The 19,539-nt window shown below is 45.3% G+C and overlaps 1 protein-coding gene across 3 annotated transcripts; it reads left to right on the top strand.

Moving 5' to 3' along the window:
- Positions 1-4,762: 4,762 nt before the first annotated feature.
- Positions 4,763-18,477, top strand: pitpnc1b (phosphatidylinositol transfer protein cytoplasmic 1b). 3 transcript variants are annotated; one of them, XM_078094896.1, is made up of 10 exons: positions 4,763-5,393; positions 8,609-8,757; positions 10,586-10,674; positions 10,836-10,843; positions 10,997-11,068; positions 13,043-13,135; positions 13,988-14,143; positions 14,920-14,983; positions 15,803-15,886; positions 17,269-18,477. In XM_078094896.1, the coding sequence occupies exons 1-10, from the start codon at positions 5,346-5,348 to the stop codon at positions 17,403-17,405; spliced, it is 900 nt and encodes a 299-aa protein (XP_077951022.1). In that variant the 5' UTR covers positions 4,763-5,345; the 3' UTR covers positions 17,406-18,477. The 3 variants fall into 3 exon arrangements, with proteins under 3 accessions (XP_077951022.1, XP_077951023.1, XP_077951024.1); XM_078094897.1 differs by having other exon boundaries at positions 4,777-5,393; positions 8,614-8,757; XM_078094898.1 differs by having other exon boundaries at positions 4,777-5,393; positions 8,913-10,674.
- The last annotated feature ends 1,062 nt before the right edge of the window (positions 18,478-19,539 follow it).

Below are 19,539 nucleotides of genomic sequence, written 5' to 3'. Positions count from 1 at the left end.
TTCTTTGGCTTCCCCCCACCTGGCCCACTACACTATGTGTGCATTCAGTCTCTGAGCCCATCTCCCTTTCCCCTTTTTCCTCCAGATCTCATACACCGGGCGGAGAGTGAGCTAAAGTGGCAATTGAATTTCCTCTCAGTGGTGGAATAGGGAAAAAGTTCAGGGCCACAGTGGTGGCCTCTATATCTCACACACACAAAACGCAGCCCGAATCCATCCCTCTGCCCACAATCCCCTCCACTTCAGCCGTAAACTCAGCTGGAATAAATTATTTCTCTTCGGTCCGCAGCATTTCTTATTCGTCTGTGTGGTGCGTCCCGACTTCTGTCCCCGTGGAGAGGGCTGATGAATGTGTTGGGCTGTCACCCTCTGATCATCCTGCTCCGAGCGCCTTTAGATACGCACTGGCTTCTGCTGCCTCCCATGCGCATGAGGTCTCTCTCTCTCTCTCCTTCCCTCACCCGCCTCTCTCTCACCCACTGTCTCAGACCCACGAATACACAAAGGGATAATGCAAACCAACACATCTGGATCCTGTATCTTTTCCTTTGTACAAATAAACTCTGCAGAGACATTTTTCTTTCTCCTGAGTGGAACAGCTGGTAAATTTTGCTCTTTGTTTCTGATTAATGATGAAATTTAAGGACTTTCAACAATTTCCAATAACATCTGTCATTCATGTGGGAAATTCAGGCTAAATTGCGGATCTGAATGTGGATAAAATCTGCAGGTGAATTAGTCTTTTTTATAATTGGAGTCTCAGGATTTAATTACAAGGGGAAGATGCCTGCCCCTGTGTGTGTGTGTGTGTGTGTGTGTGTGTGTGTGTGTGTGTGTGTGTGTGTGTGTGTGTGCGTGCGTGCATTTGGAAGATTTAACGAAGGCCGTTGCACTTCTTCTCGTTATCATGTTGGGGTGCTGCGCTGATCGGCGTGGAACGCTTTCTGGAGCCCCTAACGGCGTCCGGTAAAGACCTCATCTGCCTCGCTGGCGTGCGCTCGGGTTTCCCAGCAGGAACGCAGCTTGACGGCACGAGATCGGGATTCGATAAGGAGAAGTGAGCGCTCCGTTTCATCCAGTCACCGGGGTGGGTGGGGGAGGATTCACTACCCCGTTCCCCCCACGGCGGGCGGCCCTCCGCTGGTATCAATTAAGGAGCTGGTCCAATCAATGTCTCAGCACAGGCCTGATGCTCCACTACAGGGAGATTAAGGCTGAGCTTACAACTTCACACAGAGGAGACAGCCACACAAATTGCTCGCACAAAGACCCCCAACTCACAGCACACAGAGACGTTAGCTCAACAACCAGCCTCCTCCTTGTCTGCTTAGCAGTTGTATCTGGCGGCGTTTGTGCTTCGAGACGCTCCGTAATCGAGGGCCAATGAGTGAGTGTGTTTTCTCTCTTTCTTCACTGTTGTTTTTGTCTCTCCTTGTGCTAGGGCTAAAGTCTGACCTAAATACTTCAGGTTTTTGATGATTGGACCGAAAACAGGGATCAGAGGCGTCCGGCGGGCTCGTCGCGATAGTGGAGGGGAAGGAAGGGGGGGGGGGGGGGGGGGGGGATTCACACGCACAACCGCAGAGAAACGGCGCTACCTAACCGCACGTGTGCAGCGCGGAGCTCATGAACCAGTCGAACATTATCCGCACTTCGTCACCTTTAATCTCACTCCAGTCTTAACAACCCCCCCAGCCGTGAGATGAAAAATCCACCGTTAATCCGGCCCCCCCGGAGGGGAGGAGGAGGGGCGGGGGGGGGGGTGTCCATCATTCACACGCTCGGAGGGGACACTACACGACCTTTGACCTTGGCTTGTGACCACATCTTGAGATTGGAGAGCCAGTAATGCAGGAATGGCAGGGAGCCCAGCAGTTAATGATCTGCTTCTTCCTTTTTCCAGCCACAGATCCGTAGTGCCAGCGGCGACACTTAAGCCACACACGCACACACGCGCACACACACACACACACACACACACACACACACACACACACACACACACACACACACACACACACACACACACACACACACACAAACACACACAAACACATGCCCGTGAATGAACACAACCAGAGCAGGGAACATGGAGGTCAGAGAACGCCGCAACACTTTTTAAGTGCACCCATTCATTTTGTATTTGATGATGTGAGGAGATGTGATAGGTGTAAGCACCGTGATGAAGTCCCCTCCAATTCCGTCACCGCCCGCTCCCCCATCCCCGCCGGACACCAAGCGAGGACGAGCAGCTTCGACCGGAGGCGCAGCTTCAAAATGTTTCACTCGGGGGGGGGGGGAGCACAGCGCAGCCTCCTCAGCTGCATGTTTGACATTGAAAAGAGGAAGGTGAAGAAAGATTCATCAGGGTTTTACAATCACAGCAATGCAATCTTTTTAACTTGTAAGAATATTTATAGATCATTTTGGAGAATTGAGACAATTCAGGATTTCCTTCACATAGTCAGCTTTGGGATTGTGGAAAATTCAACGTAGCTGTCAAAGATTAATGCGAACGACCAGAACACTGCACCACCTTCTATGTGAAAGAACGTACTGTCCTTTGCTGGGTTCCCATCGTGGCCGGAGCTTCCAAACAGAAACTACCATTTCCCCAGTGTCAGTCTATCTTAACCTGATCAGCTTTAACGAGCACGTTGTTATCTGAGTGCAATCAGCCAGACAACACGTAGTGAAATCGTCATTCATACCGCCAGCAGGATGTGAATGTAGCTGAACCACTTTCTTTTTCAAAAGACTTGACTTTGACTCAATCTATCAAGTCCGCCAGTGACGGCGAACGAGTTTGTATTTTTAGACTGGATTGAAGTGTCGCCAGACAAACCTGTCAAGACAATAATGGCGCTTATTGATGCAAGAACCCGGAGATAAGATGCAGATAAAGCTCACGTGTCCCTCATTCCATTCACTTCTGTTCATCTCTCTACAGTCATACATCGAATTAAGGAGTGAAAATACTTTATCAATGTAAAAAAGGATTGTTTGAATTTTTCAGTAACTGCCACCTGTGACTTTGATTTTTTTTATAGAAGGCACAGTATAGATCTACACTAAACACACGTCTCATCTACAACAAATTATTATTTTTTGATAAGTTCCATAGAGTTCACAGGGTCATCGATCCCAGAGCCCCAATAATTCCCACCATGGTTACCGACAAACAATCCTCAAAGCACAATTACCTTTTCAATCAAAGCAATCAACGACTCCAGCAACATCTGAATCTGCACCAGTTGTCCTTTAAACAGTGGGCATTGAGTCCAGGGAGAATGGGGGCAGCGAAGGGAGAAGCACACCTCCAGCTCTCCGAAGTGGCTTCCCCTTTCCAAACACTGATCTGATACGATAGGAGCAAAGCCCACCAGGAATTTGTTTTCACCGCTGAGCGGATGATAGCGAACACACGCGGAGAGCCACTCTGGCCCTTAAGGATGCATTAATATCCTTCTTTCTTTCCTCTCCTGCAAAAAAAACCCTGCCAATGTTTTTTTTTGCCGTTTGTGGGAAAGGGTACAATCAGCATTTATTCCTCAGGACGTCTGACTGCAGGAGTCACGGGAAATGATTTGCTCCAGCTCCGGTCGGCAATGGAGACGTGACACCAGGCTCGATGCGTTGAAGTCAATCTGAGATTGAACTCCTCGATGTCACCAGACTCTTTTAGCTCACTCATTGTCAAAACTCACTTCTTTCAAACTCGACAAAATCAAAGCCTTCTTTGTCAATGGTCCATTGTTTTTGATTCAACACATAATAAACGTTTTCATTTTCCTTAAAAATGGTTTTGTTGGCGTCTGTGTGGATTCATGTTGGGAAGAACAATCTTTTTTCATTTTTTCACAAAACTTCTCCTATTGCGCTGATGACTGAGACAATTACAAATTCTATGAACAGAGCAGCGAGTCGCTCAGTGAAGGTGGGCGAGGGAGAAGGTGGAAGGTTGGTCGCACACAATGTCACTGTAAGCGTAAAATGTTGCCTTGAACCCGACTATTTATCTATTGTCCTTTGAACATGACGCACCTGAAACGAAAAACGGCAAAGTGAAAGCGTCTACAGGCGGGTTTCCCCACGTTAAGAACATTCCGCGGGCACGTGCTAATAAAAATGAAAACGGAGCACGAGAACCGGCGGCCTCCGTGAATGGTTTTGGCGCCCGTCGGACTGACCCCCCCCCCCCCGGTGAAGCCAAACATCTGCTCCTCTCATTTGATGACGAGGCAACAATGTGCGCTTGGCGGCAACGGGCCCCCGGGCTCTCCGCACAAAAGGAGGAGCGGCGCCGCGGCTCAAGGACGGACACGGCCCAGAGATCCTGGCCGCTCCGATTCCTCCGCTCATTGACTAAACACGGATTCAATTAAACCCGGCTGAAGGTCGTGGGGAAATACAATGTAAGCCGGCCCTGGTGTTGTGCTTTAATGGAAGTTCTCATTTGCTCTGGTAATATTTAATCCAATGGCCCACCCTAACTGGCCCTGCGCGGGGGGGGGGGGGGGGGGGTCGTGTCTGAGGTCCGTGTCACTTATTGCTGCCAAATATAGACAGATGATAGAGTTATTGTTGACAACAGTGTTGCCCCGGGAGAAGGGAAAGACACAGATAAAGATCAGAGAGAGAGAGAGAGAACGGGAGAAGGGGGAGAAGGGGGGGGGTGACACAGTTGAGGAGGTAGTGAAGTACGGTGGGCGGGGAGTGGATAGTATGGGAGGGAGAGAAAAAAAAGAGATAAGGAGGGAGCAGACGAAGGAATTTAGTGAAGAACTGAAAGCAGCGGAGGGCAGTTGAGGGGAAAGGGCAAGGGAGCGGCGAGCAGACGTCTCGAGGTTTCACCTGAGAGGCTTTGACGAGAAACCAAACAAAGCACAGAAGACAAGCGGGGAGGAGGGAATTGGACAGGTGGAGCTGGTCGGCTTCTAAATCTTGCCTCGCAGCTAATTACCACTTTCTTACTGCGGCGAAAGAAAGCAAACGGAAGCTGGAGTGAGAAGAGAAAACAAAAACTGCACACTTAAAGGGGCGGCTGAAGGCGGCAGAAAAGGAAGCAGAAGCAACAGGAAAAGAGAGGGAGGGACAGCGGTTAGAAAGTCGGGTCCGGTAGATGTGTTGAGGAAGAGGAACCAGACAGGACCGGGGGACCAACAGACACTCACTGAAAGAGAGGACGGCGCCCAACTCAATGGATTACTGACATCAGAGAAACGGGAAAGGAAGTCCAGCGTCAGGAAAGAGGTCACGGTGGTCCAGCAGCAGTCCACTATTCCACCAAGACCGCTGGGATAAACAGACCCGAGCGCACACACACTGCTCTCTGTGACAGCACCATGTTGTTGAAAGAGTACCGCATTTGTATGCCACTGACCGTGGAGGAGGTAAGTGTGTTTGTCTTTCCCACGCTCACACACACACACACACACAGATAAACACACACAACCTTCCCACAACTTTAAATTGAAAGGACAACAGAGGAGTTTATTTCTGGCAAAGGGTTGTTTTAACTTGCAATCTTGCAAGTGTTAATGTGTTGATAAGATAAGTGCCAACAGAGCACACAGACGTCCCGCCACGGCTCCGTGGGAGTTTTTGGCGCTCTGCGGTTGCAAGGAGCGATGGGGCCAATCTGACGGGGGGGTCGCAGCACAACACCTGGCCGCCGTCGTACCTGTAAATGATCTGCCTTTGCCGCCTGCTTCAGCACACCTGGCAGCGCAAAGCTAGTCGGACTGGTTTTGGGCTTTACAGGATCTGAAGTCAAACAAAGGCCCTCGTAGGTTTATCGACACAGGATCAGGGCCCAGAGGAACTCCAGCTGGCAGACAATCGTCTTTCAAGTTCATCTTAAGTGACCTCGGTGCAAGACCTTAACCCCGTCCTAACCCTCCCTTTCAGCAAGAGACCTTAACCCCGTCCTAACCCTCCCTTTCAGCAAGAGACCTTAACCCCGTCCTAACCCTCCCTTTCAGCAAGAGACCTTAACCCCGTCCTAACCCTCCCTTTCAGAAAGAGACCTTAACCCCGTCCTAACCCTCCCTTTCAGAAAGAGACATTAACCCCGTCCTAACCCTCCCTTTCAGAAAGAGACCTTAACCCCGTCCTAACCCTCCCTCGTAGAAAGAGACCTTAACCCCGTCCTAACCCTCCCTCGTAGAAAGAGACCTTAACCCCGTCCAAACCCTCCCTTTCAGAAAGAGACATTAACCCCGTCCTAACCCTCCCTTTCAGAAAGAGACATTAACCCTGTCCTAAGCCTCCCTCTTAGAAAGAGACATTAACCCTGTCCTAAGCCTCCCTCTTAGAAAGAGACATTAACCCCGTCCTAACCCTCCCTTTCAGAAAGAGACATTAACCCCGTCCTAACCCTCCCTTTCAGCAAGAGACATTAACCCTGTCCTAAGCCTCCCTCTTAGAAAGAGACATTAACCCTGTCCTAAGCCTCCCTCTTAGAAAGAGACATTAACCCCGTCCTAACCCTCCCTTTCAGAAAGAGACATTAACCCTGTCCTAAGCCTCCCTCTTAGAAAGAGACATTAACCCTGTCCTAACCCTCCCTTTCAGAAAGAGACATTAACCCCGTCCTAACCCTCCCTCTTAGAAATAGAACGGTGCAGATTTCCAGGTGTGAAGCATCCACTGGTACTTCTGTAACACAACACAACACAGCTGTGTTGAGGAATGTTTACCATTGTGTTCTGCTGCTGTAAAGTCTGCCAGGTGGGGGCTGTTTTGGGGGTCGGGGGCTTAGTACGGTCGCACAAAGCAAGCCTCCAATGCATCCCGGCGTCCAACCTGTTGGAGCCGTGCCGACCAATTACAAGCATTCACTGTTGTCACATTGTCATCTTGTTACAGGGTTACATAACTATTTCGAGGCTTTGCTCTTGGCGTTTAATCAGTGGAAAAGTTTCCATGAGCTTTACTTTAATCTTGAATTCTTTCATGTTCAGTTGCCGTCACACTGGCACCATCTGCAATGATGAGCTATAATTACACTCCAATGACCAAGTCACAGCTTGTAAACCATCCTTGCCTTTTCTTTTTTTAAATACAGAAGGCGTAAAATACACACTGAGTCCATAGTGATAGTTATTTAAGGGCAGAAGAGCTACACGAAACGTATTACAACTGGTAGTTAGCAACCGCAATGTGAAATGATTGTCATGTGAAAGAAAACGGTCAGATCAAGAGATATGCCCGCTTCTTTCTTTCTTCCTCCCTTTCTTTTTTTGATTAGTGCCACATAAATATAGGGCCACAGTTTAGTTATTTGCAGTATAATTTAACTGCTTTTTCATGCAAACTTTCAAAAGAGCAAACCCTGTTTGCACACAGAAACAACGGCGAGGAGGAAAGTCAGACTCCTGCTTTCATCCTCACTGGCAAAACTCAACTCCAACGTCAGTTATGGCAACTGGAGGGGAAAGCGAAATACAGAGCAGGAGACTATTTTTAAAAATTGAAGGACAAATAAGGAAGCGTGCTCCTGAGCAGCAGTGAGTTAAGTGGCTGTCGGGACAAAGTCTGACTCAGCATCCACAGAACGGCTGAACCTGCTGCCAGGACCATTTTCTGCCACTACTTCCCCTCAGTGGTGGATGGTTATTAGAATGTTCATTGATTAGTAGTAGTGGTGTTGCTGTATTGATTGGTTATTAAAGTTCATACAATCCCTTATTACCTTGTGGCCAGCGATAAATAAACATTTCTTTCATCTTTCAATTGAACTTCTGAAAGGTTTAGTCAAGTCATTTAATTTTCAAAGACTAAAAATCACAAACTTTCCTCAAAGGGCTTGAAAATAATGCTACGCTAAATCCTTAAAGTAGAGATGAATTAAGGATGCAACCCTTATCAGTTCACACCCAAGGTCATGTTTAGCTTAGATTTACAACAGTGGTGAAAAAAATCGGTTCACCTTCAATTCTTTAACAAAATACGTTAATATTTCCATTGCACTCTTTCCTACTGTAAAACAAAATAGGAATGTACACAACTTTTAGTCACAAAAGAGGTGTGTGTGTGCGAAGCAACAGTCCACTGTAGCTCGGTATCGCACTTCATTCTCATCGAATTGATTTAAATCCGTCTTATAACTACACCGCTCAAACGTTCAGTTATAAAATGGAATATGTCACAGTCATACTTGGAGAACTGTTACAAATAAGTTGGCATTGCATATGTGTAAACATGAGGGTATTGTGACGCCTTTCCGTACACACTGTGCCACACTATCCCGTACCAGTACGTCTATGCCCATGGCTTGAGAACCACCGCTCAAAGGTGCAAGAACATTTTTCTCTCAGGCTTTATTTGGAGGAGGGCTTAAAGAGACAGGCCTTAAAACTCAGCGCTTTAGACGGGTTGAATGCAAGTAGTCAGCACGAGAACACGGCTTTGTTTTTTTATTTCACACTTTGAAAGTTTCATTGTTGAATGCAAAAAACGCCAAACACGTTATGAATGAAACCAACACTGCACCCAAAAGTCACTTTGGATGCTTCTGATGATTTTCACTCTTTCTCTCTGTCTGTCTGTCTCTCTACCCCACATCCCCATCCTCACCTCCATGCACCTAACCCGGTGGCTCCAGTACAGGATAGGCCAGCTGTACATGATCAGTAAGCACAGCTGTGAGCAGAGTGGTGGGGGCGAAGGGGTGGAGGTGGTGAAGAACGAGTCAGATACTCACCCCGAGTACGGACGCGGACAGCTGACAGAGAAGCGAATCTACCTCAACAGGTGAAGTGCGCCTCAATTTTTGTCGCTGTGCTAATAAAACGCTTAAAACCAACCAAGTGGCGATTTGCAGTGTGAGGCGTGCGCGCTCGAGCCGTCCGCTCCGCCACTATGACGACTGACGTGTGTTCCGTCTTTGATCCCTCACTTCTCTGCAGAGCTTTACGCTCCATGCATCCCCGCTGCAGGTATCACTACCGACAAGCAATGAAGGATCATTTCAAACACCGATACCGGCAGAGCAACCCGGCTCACGTCCAAAGTCCAAGTACCCGAGGCCAGAAACAAGTTGAGGCCTACATTGCGTGGTTACACCAGAGCTGTTAATAAGCATATGAGCTCATATCACAGTAAAGCCTTCAAGTGTTTCTGAAATACCGACTCTCCGCTGAGAAAAACACATAAAACACATCATCCCGATAGACGTAAAAACACATTTCTGTTCAGCTTGTTCAGACGGATGCTTGTGACACAAAAAGCTTCAAACCTTAAAGAGAAGATCATAAATATTATTGTCATGAATCACATATGTATCGACACTTAATGTTTTGTACCACAAGTAGGTGTGAGGACATTTTAAATCTTTTTTAAGTAACACTTGTGAAATGTGCTTAATTGCTTCGTAGTGGCAAGTTAGATCAACTCAGTAACACTCTCAGGTCTGTATAAACTGTCAAAATGCTGAACGTTATCTTTTGACTATGTTATCGTTATCTATAGTGTTAGTTGTGACTTACGGTACACTTCAAATGATCAGGAAATAAATTGTATTATTGCTTTGGGATGCAAACATATTTTACTATTAGCACTGTAAGTTATGTATTATGAGCTATTTAACCTTGTGTTAGGAAGTTAAACAGGTGATAATTTAATCTATACATGTTCTGTTGCTATAAAAATAAAAATGCTCAAACATGCATAACCAACATTTTACACGACTATCTTGGAAGAGATTATGTCCTAATTTACCTTTGCATGAAGCCAATGTTTACTGAATAGAAATTGAAAGCATCAATATGTGACTCAATGTAACCCCTGTTAAAAGGTGGGACTACGCTTTACAAACACACGAGGTTGTGGCTCTCAGCTGCAGAGGAGGTGTGTGTTGGAAACCCTTAAATATGTCCGTAATACAATTACAACGGTATGAGAATGTGCTGTAAAGACTTTCAATAAACTCTGAGCGGGTGTTAAATTGCTTTACTTTGCCTCCAGCTACAGTCGTCAAAGTAAACACGGAAGTATGTCATAGATGACAGGACTACAATGTTTTTCTAAAAGTATTGTTCAGCTACAGGAATTTTCCATTGTCCATGTCATTTTACTTCAAGAAGGTGTGGTAAATTTCCTTCCTTAACCGAAAGCAAACCTCACTCATTACCCTAATCTAAGCTCAACTCTTATTCTAATCACCACTATAAACCCAAGGCCTAATCCTTCAATAAACTCTCACAGAAGTAAAGGAATGTTCTCTCTGTGAAGGATTTTCCTAATCTTTCTGTGCTTGTGGTACATTTGGTCCTCATTAGTAAAGATATGCTAGAAAACACACACCACACATCCATAAGTACAGTGAGTGCAAAATGTATTTCACTTCAATCATGTTCTGACATTTGACGTAAAAGCTACAGTGGGAATTCATCACAGGGGGTGTAATTGGGAGTGAGTCATAAAATGAATGCTGTGGTGAGCGCAGCCTACAGGTCATCTGGCTAGAAATGGCCCGGAAACCACTTAGGATTTATCTGTCTTCCTCCATAATCTCGGTCTCCTACTGTTCCCCTCTTTCAGTCTCTGACTCTCTGACTCCTCTCATCCTTTCTGCGTTTAGTAAACTGCCGGCATGGGCCAAAACATTTGTCCCGCGCTTCTTCTATGTGACGGAAAAGTCCTGGAACTTCTACCCGTACACCATCACAGGTGCATTTTTTTAGTGTTTTAGTGTCAAATATTCATCACATACATGCGTGTATTCCCCCGCGATAACATGCATGCATGTGAGAGGGCTTCCATGCTCGTGCATGCATGAGTAACCAATGCTGTTTCTCCCCTTTCCATATTGAACGGCCCTGGTGCTGCAGAGTACTCAGTAAGTATTCTCACACATCATTTAGTGTAAATGAATGAACAAAGCTCATCTCTTTCCAGTATCAGTGAATCTAATCTGCAGCCTGTTTCCACCTTCTCTATCTCTGCTCTCAACCCTCTTTTTCCTCAATTTTTACCTCCTGTCACCCCGTAGGTATCGTACCTCCCCAAGTTCAGCATCCGCATTGAGACGAGATTTGAGAACAACAACGGCGATAACAGTAATGTGAGTATGAGAAGGAGCGAGAGGTGAGAGAGATGGGGTGATTATGGGAGAGCGGGGGGAGGAGAAAGACAAGAAGGAGGGATAGAAATTGCCATTTTCTCTTCAGCACAAAGAAAATGTTCATCACGTTCATGTGCCCATTGCAAGGAACAGAGGCGTTGCACATAATGCAGTGTTGGCAGATCTAACCAGACACGCAGCGTGTGCGTGGCTGCCTTGCTGCATTTTGTCCACGGCAAACCTGCATCGAGTAGCACGAAAATGCAGTAACAACTGCATTGCTATGTGGCCATTTAATTTGCGCTGCATAACTGTTGAGTAACAAGAGCCAACGTGTCAAAGTTTGCAGATCTACAGCTCCGGCCGTGGGAAAAAATGTGGCCATTCTTGTTTTATGTATCGCTACAGGTTTTATACGTTATTCTAAACACAGATGCATAGAAACGTACATGACGCATGCACATGATTGTATCAGCCAAGTACTCTTTACCTTTTACTCAGTACATTTTAGATTACTTTTTAAACTTATTTATCTTCATTCTACCTATATGTCTGCTATCATTATATCTAAATGTGTACTTTTAATTCTGCTATATTACTTCAATACAAATATTTATTATAAACAAAAGAAATTAAGGACTTATAAAATAGGATATTTTGTTGTTGATTAAACTACCCAAGAGTTTATGAAATCTATTTTGATAACCATTAACATCCTCTTTCAACTTTTCCTGATCTCAAATGAGAGGACTTTCATTTTTTCCTTGACATTATCACAATGTTATATTTTTTCAGTTGTTTTGTGCAACTATTGGTTGCAAGCAAAATAATAATAATAATAAAAATAATAATAATCTAATTAAATAATATTCATTTAATGTATAAGTATAAGAAGAACTGTTACAGTTGCTGTTTTTCTATCGAGCAGTTGTACTCTTGATCATTTAATTACATTTTCATGTTCTTACATGCACTTGTAAAGGTGCAAAATACAGTGTTCAGAGAATTAATGTAGCAGAACCTATTTGCCAAATCAATACATGGAAGTAACGTCTAACTGGGCAGAGAAAAAAGAACAAAAGGCTTGGCCAGCAGCGAATGCATGTAGTGCATGTTTGTGCATGTGAGCTCGCCCCATTGGCCGCTGCATTGGGCCCAATGCGTTGCAGGCAGCGTAGCCCCCACCCATCAATTCCCCCTCAGTTAAACATTGGTTGCACGTTTGCCGCAGTCTGCACTGCTGCTTACAGCCTCATTAGCTGCTAACTGCTGAGGCAAAAGGCTCAGAATCCCGCACAACACGTTTAAGTAACATTTTCTGTACCAGACTTTGAATGGTAATGTAGCATTTTTACATTGCGGTATTAGTTGGGCTGCTCTAAGCTTCTGAGGCTTTTTACATTTTTATCTGTGTGTGAATAAAACAAATGAGAGAGCGACGTGGAAACCGTGAGAGCGTAATGGTCTGAGCACATTCTAAAAAGCAAGACTAAACATCCAGCAATGTAACAGCATTCCATGGGAGGGAGAAAGAACTTCACAAAGACCACAGGAGCATACCAGACTTTGTTCTAACAGCGGGTCTTCCTTATCTGTTAGTCTTCAACCGTGCAATGAGGAACTTCAGGAGGGCATTAGAACACATTCAAACCGAGGTCAGATAAAAGCAGCCCTCCTCTTATTACCCATTTTCTCTCAAGGAGAAGTGTATTTTGCTCTCACTACTCTTCCTTTCCCCCGCCCTTTTAATATGTCGTTTATGCGTCCTTGTGATTTGATCTAAGGGGCTCAGTGTGGGATATACTGTGGGGTGTTATGGTGAGTGACCTCAGCTTTCTACCCAGTTACCCCCCCGCATCCCCCCTCCACCGAGTGAGTGAGTGACTTTATGTGTGTGCGAGCACGGATGGAGTGTGTGCGTGTGTGTACGAGTGCCATTACACTCTGTGACCTCCCCCATCTGTTTGGATGTAGGTGTTTGGAGACACGCCGACCCAAGCAGAGAATGTGAGCTTCCTGGATATCCTGAGTGACCCCATCCCTGAAAAGCACTACAAAGAGTCAGAAGTACGTACTGTCCTGTCACAGCCACATAGAGGCAAAAACAAAATGACTGTGTAGAAAAAAAACTATATTGATCACATTAAAAGGGGACCTGTCATTCTAATGATCCGCATTATACTTCCAATACTTTTCAATTTGACAGAACTGTTACGTACAAGCTCATCTCGATTAGCCCTCCACCCCCTGTGTGGGGGTTCAGTGCAGGCGCTGTCTTGACCGCAGAACAACAGCCAAGGACTCACTGTGTGTGTTGACTGCACAAAGTTTAGCCACACTTCTTATTCTTGGTTCCCTGCATACCAACGGCGTGTCAGGTGGAAATGGACCTCTCGTGTCAGCGGTAAACTTTAGGGAGAAGCTGGTGCATTATAAGCGCCCATCGTCTGCACTGTATTCGCCAGCCACCTGATCTGTTTATCCATACAAGCAAACCGATGGAAAAGCCTCATCTGTCTGCAAAAAAATGTCATTTTGAAGAATGCAATTCTTTGCTTCTCAAATTATGTAAAATTGGGGACACACGGTTTTATTGTTTTTCATTCCCTTCAGGTGTTAAAGGTCATTGGTACACAAACGCATCCAGACAAGCACAAATCAACTCACTCGCATATACACATTCACACAAACAAAAAGCAACTCAGAGATTGGGTGACATGGTGAAAACATAACATAACAAACACTTTTGCAATGTGAATTATCACATTTTCCTTCTATTGGATCATTTGAGCAAAGCTCTGCTTGCACACATATAACAAACATGCACACACACATACACACCATACATTTGGCCTCAGAGGGCCAACGTTTCTGCAGCCTCAGCAGCTAAGGCATATACTCACTGTTTGCTCTGTGCAGGATCTGAGTCGCTGGCAGTCAAGTAAAACTGGCCGAGGGCCTCTGGAGAACGGCTGGAGAGACAACCACAAGCCCATTATGTGCTCCTATAAGAGGGTGCAATGCAGCTTCGAGGTGTACGGCTTGCAGACCCGGACTGAGGAGTTCGTACACAGAGTGAGAGAGAGTTTGTGTATTCCACATTGTGCCTTTCCCCTGTGCTGATTGAGATAAAGACACAATATGCAATGAATGTTATGAGCCCTTATAGGTGTAATACAAGGTGCCAAAATCTGAAGACGTAGCTAATTGGATTGAATGAAGCACTGTTGGTTTCTGCATGTTGGAGTCTTTGTGTGTCTACAGTAGAAATGGTGATCCAACAGCACACAGTTATTCCAATGTGCCATGTGTTGCATTTTTAACCAAAGAAATCACTAAGACATTAATTTCCAAGCATTAGTAAATTTACTACAGCCAACGGCAAGAAGGCTCTTGGAGGACCTCAGTTTTATGTAATACACTATTAGATTACATTTACTGTAAAACTTGCTCTATTGTTTGATACAACAAAAGAAGTAAGAGGACCTCTGTTCTTCCGGCATAAACAAAGCCAAGCTGGAATCTGGTGTACCAAAAAAAAAAATCCCCTTTGGTCTGACACATGTATCCTCCACACAGAAGCAAAGTAATTCATTTTGAAGGACAAATCAAAAGCAATAAGAACAAAACTAGGAGTGCCCAGTTAACAACGTCATTGACAGGAATGTGGTTTTAGTTTCGAAATGAATGCTAATAAGTGCAAATAAAGCTGAGATAAGTTACAGTATCTATTATAGAAATCATTACCATTTAAAAAATGTATCACCCTTATTCTTGACAATGACGCCGTGGAGCCTTTTTACTTACATTTTCTTTTTCTTGCCATGTGTTTATTTTTGGTATTATTCCAGATCATCCGGGACATTCTTCTGGTTGGCCACAGGCAAGCAGTGTCCTGGATAGACGAATGGCACGGTAGGTCACAATGTCAAAATGTACAGATTACAGACACAAGATAAAACAGAAAAAAGCAGTTTTACTTAATTTGGGCTGTCAATAGATTAAAAAATAAAAATAATAATTAATCGCACATTTACAGATCCATTCATTTGTTTCTCTCCTAAGTATGATAATCACTTTAGAAAGCATGTATTTTGGAAACTGTTGTTTAATTTGTAATGTTATTTGAAACACAACTCTATACACCTTTGATCATCTTGGAGGCAGAATTCCACCGAGTGGAACATTCCGGCTGTGCTCGTGCACTTTGCTCTTAACTCTCCATCATTTAACGGCTGTGTTTGAAGTGCCAACAACCTCCCCACATTTAGCCAGGACGTTTTCCAGACCACTGACTTTTAGGGACACGGAGGTGGTCCTCTCCTATCTGCAGGGTAGATGTTGAGTCGGAAGTAGCCTATCAGCTAGCTTAGCATCTAGCTTAGCCTAGCAGTGCGTAAAGTGGTCCGTGTGCCACTCACCCCCGTTCTGTTTTACACACGGAGGGATCCCTCTGCACAGTTCTCCGCTGTGTGTCGCGCCTCTGTTTGTTTAACTTCCAATGCAAAAAAATCTCTCCATCTTCAACTAAGATAAAATATTTTATCGCATTAATCTCGGCCACATTAATCGCATAGATTAAAGCATTTATGTTGAAAGCCCTACACACCTTCTGAAATGTAAAACACGGTTTGTCCTGAAGTTGTGTGTGTGTGTTTGTGTGCGTGTGTTTGCATGTGCGTGTGTGTGTGTGTGTGTGCGCGTGTGTGTGTGCGTATTGTGCTTTCCTCACAGGTCTGAGTTTGGAGGATGTGAGAGAGTACGAGCAAGTAATGCAAGAGAAGACCAACAGTAAAGTGAAATCCAGTCAGAACACACGTGAGTTCAGCTCCTGACCTGCACTGTACAGAAATACCGCAGAGGAGGGAAGGGAAGACAAAACTGGGGGGGGGGGGGGTAGGAGAGAGAATACAGCTGGGTAGAGAGAGGAAGTAGCAGTGTATGAAAAGAGCAGCATAATCAGTTGGAAGCATAATTCTGAAGCACAGTATTATTCTTTCATTTCATTTTGGCTAATCAGGTAGTGGGAACAGACGGAGTTGTGGAGGAATTGGGGGACGGGGGTCATGGGGCGACACATTTTAAGAACACTCGGAATTACAAATAAAACGTAAACAGACTGCGACTGAGGCTGGTCGCATCATTAGTGCCTTAGCTGTGCCCTATGAGTACCCAGATGGCTGGTGCACATCTGTGGGAGAGAAAAAAGGAGAGGGATCAGTCAGGAGCCATTTCACCACGCATGGAGCAGTGAGGAGGGAGAGACGGGAGGGGGTGCGCCCAGAAAAAGGGACGACAGAACGACAGATGTAAGAGGGGGAAAAGAGCGCGTGCCGGCTTATGAAGTGATAATGCCACTGCGTCGGCCCGATAACCAGTGGAACGCAGCCACCTGCTGAACTCTCCACATCACCAGCCCTCTCAACGTAAATAAAAAGCCATTGCAGCACTCAGCTGCAAATGTCAGCCCTGGTGGGGGTCTGTGTCTCGGCCTACGCGTGCGTGTTGTGTGTGCATGGGTGGGTGTGTGGTCACCATGCCCTCTGCTGGTCAGTACGGTGAACCTCAGCTGGATGTGAGCAATATCAAAGGTACAATTTCCAGTGTGGCCTGTAGCATTTTGCTCTTTGTGTGTGTGTGTGTGTGTGTGTGTGTGTGATGATGAGAGACATCAAGCTGCAACAAATCTGCAGTCATTGCTCAACCTGCTGCAGCTCGCCGCACCGCCATTACTCCCTACAGGCCAAACGATGCACTGTGTTTATGTCAGGCACAGCCCAAATAATAGCTTTCATCTCATTCATCCACCCTAATAAAAAGTAAATGGATGTAATTTACACTAGAGCCTAATAAAAAGGGAGTGTGGGCTGAATACCAATGAGTTTGGATTTAACTTATGGGAATGTAAGTGAACAACACAGATGTTGAGTACACTTTAAAAAATTGAGAACTCAGTTTGTCCCTCTGGTTCTCTTCTTCTCAGCATCTATTCAGCTTTTTCTTCCCTGTTTATCTCTTTACCGTTGTTTCTTTCATGTCATGTGTATCTAATTCTCCCTGCATCTCCCAGGCCGTCAATTTCAATTTGCTGCTTTAATGGCATAACGTGAAGAGCATCTTGATGTCAAGGCGAATGGGTTGGAGAATAAAGGATAAAAGAAACAGGAACAATTTTTAAAAAATCCCTCTCTCCCTCTCAGAATCACCGACCCCCCCACGTCCTGCCTTCTCTCGCTCCATGTCAGTGACAGACGAGCGTTCCTTGATGAAGATGGGAGCCATGCCTGACCTCTCCGTGCCCAACAGCCCCGTTCGCCTCAACTCCACCCCGGAATGACACCTTGCACACATTTACTGTACAGCGCGCGCACACAGGAACCAATGCCAAACAGAGGGTTTGGATTAGCTTAGCATACAGGGAACAGTACATTTAAATGTAAATTGATCCGCATACAAGCATTCTTGTTTATTTACCCGCACAAAAATCTAAGCATGAAAATGACAATGACAGCGTCAAGGGGCGATGCACTGGACACCGTTGTATCAGATCAACATAGAACACCAAACTGTTGTGATTTTTGTGAAGATTAATGTGCAGATATAACATGCTAATAAATTATCTTAAATGCAGGGGCAGACAGATAATAAAACCATTAGACGTTAGAGAAGTTTAGCTGTTTTCTACCGTAAGTCTTAGTGCTAAGCTAAGCTAACTGGCTCCATAGTTACAGCATACATAGGAGAGTAGTTCAGATCTTCATATCGGAGCAAAATAATGCATTCCCCAAAATGTCCGGCAAGATTACCGTAGCAATATTACGCAGTCACGCAGAAGAACACAAATGTTATGTGCCTACTCAAGAACAACCTTTACTGTTGTCTTGCACAACCTGAAAGCTAGATGCATTTCGGCGCTTCTTTTTTTCTCAGTTCATCAGCGATAGTTGAGCTCAGCGACCACCAGCAGCGCTCACCGATTGTTTCCTAACCCCCTCCCAGCAGCCTGCAGACGGATGCATAAAGGGTTTAATAGAGTGGATCTAATGAGAGCGGAGGAGTGCGCTATAGATTTGCTCCCCTTCCACCTCAACCAATAGGTCGGACCAGGTGCATTGACAGAGAGCAGTAAGGGCGTTGGTTCCTGGATCACTCAGCTGAGCACTTATATAGGTAAAGCCGGGGCTAAACTTCAATTATGAGTGAATAATATTACATTTTATAAGACTATCATCTTAATTATTTTATGTATATTTGGAGAATGGGTTTTCCTCACAAGGGATCAACAATGACAAATATGAAATGTGTTTGTTTTCCTTACACTAGAATTATGTGGAAGAAATGTGTGGAAATTATACTCTAAAGTCTTGTCATGGATTTTCATCCATAAATAAAATTTATATCAAATGAGAGGGTACACTGGTGTCTCCTGATATCTGCCCAGATAGGCTAAGAAATGGACTCGCTGCACACATTATCAGCCATGTTTGATCAGTATTGACCTGTGAAGATAGACCAGCTGCTCTCACATCATAGCACTCACATATAATCTACTCACCAATTTCACACTTGTGCGCCGTGTGGAACCGGCTCCAGCAGCGCGAAAGGGGCCAGCCACTTGGTCCGGTCTGGTTCGGGCGTTTTTTCCCTCTTCTGCAACTCAACGGAGAGGAGAATGATGAATGTTTAACCAACGCGTGGTTGCGGGTTGGGCGTGGGTGCACGTCCATCATCGCTGTCTCGCTCCATTGTTCCAGAGTTGGAGACAAAAGCCCGGCCTTGTCACGCAGTTTGTGTGACTGACTGACGTGGAAGCTTTCTTCAAATGGGGCACTGAACAGCTCGCATTATGGGGCTCATTACAGCTTATTTTATCCACACAAATCATCAGCCAGCATTGAGATTTGTTATTAACTTCCCGATAAAAGGCCTCGCAAAAGTGCATTCACACACACACTCAACCACATAAATAAATGCAGCAGAACTCTTTCTCTCAATGCGTCTATTTTACAGTAGCAGCAGGAGGCTGATGTGAAAGAGCGAGTGCTCCACACAGCCAGCAGTGTTCACAAGTGCTGCAGTGGGAGCGCAAACTGCTGGCTGCACTGCATTAACATTACTACTTTCTCTTCTACTTCTTTGTCTCTCCCATTAATTTTTCCTTCTCATTATCTTCACTGCTCTGCCTTTCCTTTCTCAATCCTCCTCTTTTGTTCTCCCTCTCTCTCATTCTTGAAATTTCTCCCGTTCCTCTTTATTTGTGTGCCCTCTTCTCCGTTCCTCAAGAGGGCCTCCGAAGAAGATCTAGTGTTCATTATATGGAAATGTTCCCCATGGTACATAATCATAGATACTGACCCCGTAGTGCCGAATCACCCTGCTATTCCCAGCTCCCCCCTGAGACCCCACAAATAGCACAAATAAGACGTTCTGCAGGGAGCCGCAACCAGCCGCCTGCAACGCCGTCACCGGCC

Source organism: Gasterosteus aculeatus, chromosome 20, assembly GCF_964276395.1.
Source record: "Gasterosteus aculeatus chromosome 20, fGasAcu3.hap1.1, whole genome shotgun sequence".
In the NCBI taxonomy this organism is placed as follows: domain Eukaryota; kingdom Metazoa; phylum Chordata; class Actinopteri; order Perciformes; family Gasterosteidae; genus Gasterosteus; species Gasterosteus aculeatus.
This window is presented reverse-complemented; position numbering and strand designations above follow the sequence as displayed.

Bases quoted from the DNA above. Each gene is read 5' to 3' on its own strand.
- pitpnc1b (XM_078094896.1), top strand. From the start codon at position 5,346: ATGTTGTTGAAAGAGTACCGCATTTGTATGCCACTGACCGTGGAGGAG. The intron at 8,758-10,585 runs GTGAAGTGCGCC...TTCTGCGTTTAG, and splicing joins AAGCGAATCTACCTCAACAG to TAAACTGCCGGCATGGGCCA. The intron at 15,887-17,268 runs GTGAGTTCAGCT...TCTCCCTCTCAG, and splicing joins GAAATCCAGTCAGAACACAC to AATCACCGACCCCCCCACGT.